General features: G+C 46.4%; 1 protein-coding gene across 1 annotated transcript; it reads left to right on the top strand.

Annotated features, from left to right (window-relative positions):
- Positions 1-1636: 1636 nt before the first annotated feature.
- LOC132578119 (5-beta-cholestane-3-alpha,7-alpha-diol 12-alpha-hydroxylase-like) lies at positions 1637-3196 on the top strand. The gene has a single exon (XM_060247968.1). It carries the CDS (start codon positions 1637-1639, stop codon positions 3182-3184), a length of 1548 nt encoding a protein of 515 aa, XP_060103951.1. The 3' UTR covers positions 3185-3196.
- Positions 3197-3444: the final 248 nt, after the last annotated feature.

Below are 3444 nucleotides of genomic sequence, written 5' to 3' on the forward strand. Positions count from 1 at the left end.
GGGGGCCTGTGATTGGAGCAGGGCAGTTGGGATTTGGATCCTCCTGCCTATTGTTCCTAGCTGAGTCCTTCAGGCTCCAATGAGCCAGGCAGGAAATCCATTTGGTAACACATAGACCGTTTTCGCACACAGCTTACCACGCAGTCACGTTCCTGTTCTCTCCGCAGCGTCCGTCGGATTTCCCACCATCTGCGCCGGAGTTACAGGAAGTGCCGCGGCTTTTGCGTAAACTGGGTTTTAGCGGTTTACGTTTGCTACGCAAAAGCCGCAGCACTTCCTGTAACTTCGGAAATCCGACGGACGCTGCGGAGAGAACAGGAACGTGACTGCGTGGTAAGCTGTGTGCGAAAACGGTCATAGATTCACGTAGGCTGATTCTACATTCGTGTTTGGGTCTGCTTTTCTGAGCACTGAAATCGCCTTCTAGAAATCCGGAGTATATTTTTTCATCTACACTCAAAATTTTGCTGCTGAACTTCCCTTCCACATTTGCTTGCTTTACTGGAGGAGGGGAGGGGGGCAGGTTTAAGAGTTCCTTTGTTCTTTCTTGAGAAACGAGTTTATTGCCCTGTTTCCCAGGAAAGATGTCGTTTTTATGGTCCTGTGGAATGCGTTTCCTGGAAAACCCTCATTCAAAAGCAGTCTTGGAAAGTCAGGGGCAACTCCGCGCTGAAAACGGCGTCAGAGCTAATTCAGGAATTTAAATGTAAATGACGGTCAAAACACCAGAGCCAGACAGAAGTCAAGGCACATTGTAATGTATTATTTATTTATTTATTTATTTATTTATTTATTTATTTATTTATTTATTTATTTATTTATTTATTTATTTATTTATTTATCTAAGATTTATATCCCGCCCTTCCCACTAGGTGGCTCAGGGCGGCTTACAACATGTAAAACTAACATAAAATATAAAATTAAGCATGAAAATTAACATTTCATAATTTATAGTTAAAAATCTAAACAATTATTATATACATAAACATTAAAATCATACAGCGGTCTTAAAGTTACACTCGATTCAAGTTCAATTTCAGATTCAGTATTTCGGTGTTCAGTGTTTGATGTTCGATGCCGGTTAGCTGTGGGCCAGCCGGAAGAGGGCTGTCTTACAGGCCCTGCGGAATTCGGTAAGGTCCCAATGTAGATGATCACTTTGGAAAGCGCAGCATTACTGGATCTTTTGCCCAGTGTAAAATCAGCCATACATAACACAAGAACTCACCCATAACATGAGTCCACATGCACAGCACCCAAGGACAGGGTCTCATAGTCCTTCAGATGCCCCAGTCCCCGCGGAAGCCATTTTGTGGACTCTCTCTCCAAATTGTCTTTAAATTAGGCATAAGAGTTGAAAGAGTTTAGTCTGCTACTCCGATGCCCGTGGTATCTCGCCCTGCTTGGCACCTTGCATCTGTTCTTCCAATTAGGAGTGACGAGATCACATTAACGAGGCAAGCACTCGTATCCAATTGCCCGAAGCCGAGGGATGCTTAGGAAAAGCCAATGCATTGTTACAACCTGTTCTGCTACCTGCGGCCATTAAATCATCACGCCTAAAGTTGTGGTGGAAATTATTTATAAACATAATAGGCAACCGACTTCTGTCATTCTTCTCCTGAACTCCGAAAGAATGGCAGCCTGGGAGACCGTACTGTCTGCTCTGCTCCTCTTCCTGCTCGCGGGGCTCTATTTGGCAGGAGCGTTCCGCCGGCAAAGAGCTGAAGAGCCGCCCCTGGACAAAGGCTTCCTTCCGTGGCTGGGCTATGCGCTGGCTTTCAAGAAAGACGGCCTGGAACTTCTGCAAAGAATGCAAAAGAAACACGGGGACATTTTCACTCTTCTGATCGGAGGCCGCTTCATCACGTTTGTGCTGGACCCTCATTCTTATGGCGCCATCGTGAAAGAATCCAAAAGCAAGCTGGATTTTGACATGTTTGGATCAGAGGTGGTCTCGGCCTTGTTTCGCTTTTCTCCTGCTGGGGAAGACCACAAGCTGATGATGGCGTTGAGTGCGAAATATCTAATGGGAGAGGGATTAGCTGTTATGAATCAGGCCATGGTTGAAAACTTACAGATTGTGATGTTCCACAAGAAGGGCTCCAGAGACGAGAATGGCTCCTGGCAACAAGATGGAGTCTACCGCTTCAGCTGCAACACCATTTTCACGGCTTCCTTCCTCAGTTTCTTCGGCCACGAGTCAGAGGATAAGGCAGAGAAGAAGGTAAACCTGACCGATCATGAAATCGTTCAGTTTGAAAAGCTCTTTGAAGAACTGCATAAATTTGATCTTCTGGTCCCCAGCATGGTCTATAAAACATTGGCCCCTGGGCAAAGGAAAGAAGCCCAGCAGCTGTACAATTTCTTCTGGGACATCCTGTCAGTGAGTAAAATGCACAAGAGGTACAATGTCTGTAGCTGGATTAGTGAACAAGAACGGATATGGGCTGAAAAGGGGATGCCTGAAAATATCAGAGCTAGACATCTGTTTCTTATGCTCTGGGCAGTCCAAACGAATACCGGTCCGGCTTCCTTCTGGGTTCTCATCCACCTTCTAAAATATCCTGAAGCGATGGAAGCCGCGAGGAAAGAAGTAGACGGGTTGCTCAAAGAGAACGGCCCCCGCGTCAAGTTAGGGGACCAACTGATCGACCTCACCAGGAAGATGTTAACCAAAAGCCCAGTCCTGGGCAGTGTGATTGAGGAAACGTTGCGCCTGAAAGTGAGGTCGATTCTGATGAGATCTGTGGTGAAAGATATGGACCTCCAGATGGATAACGGGAGGAGGTACGCCCTCCGCAAAGGAGACAGGGTCGCGCTGTCCCCTTACGTGGCCGCGCAGACGGACCCAGAAGTCTATCCCGACCCGCTGACTTTCCGATATGACCGGTTTCTGAACTCTAACGGTCTTGTGAAGAACTTCTACAAGAGTGGGAAAAAACTGAAATACTATAATGTCCCATTTGGAATAGGGCCGTCTAAATGCCCCGGACGCTTCTTCGCCGTGACTGAAATAAAAATGTTTGCTTTCCTGATGCTGGCCTGCTTTGACCTTGAGCTGGTCGATGGCGAAGAGGAAATCCCACCAGCTGATAAGAGCCAGTTTGGATTTGGAACAATTCTGCCAGTCCACGACATCCAATTTAGATATCGCCTACGCTGTCAGTTAGACACAAAATAGAACTGTTGGTGTTGGTGTTCTGCTATGTATGGCTTCATATTTAGTTTAGCGACGTTCTTGCAAATTGGGACACCAGAACTGGGGGAGGAAGGGGCAAATACTAGGCTTTCTCCATCTATCCCCAATCGTTATTCTGTTTTCCCTTGCTAACCTTCCCCAAGTACTTTCCTTCTCTCTCCCCTTTGGTAATTTCCGGCAGATAGCTGGGTTGGCTTGCAGATTTAAGTCCAGTAGAACCTTAAAAGACCAAGAAGGATTTC

Source organism: Heteronotia binoei, chromosome 10 (assembly GCF_032191835.1).
Source record: "Heteronotia binoei isolate CCM8104 ecotype False Entrance Well chromosome 10, APGP_CSIRO_Hbin_v1, whole genome shotgun sequence".
Lineage (NCBI taxonomy): Eukaryota > Metazoa > Chordata > Lepidosauria > Squamata > Gekkonidae > Heteronotia > Heteronotia binoei.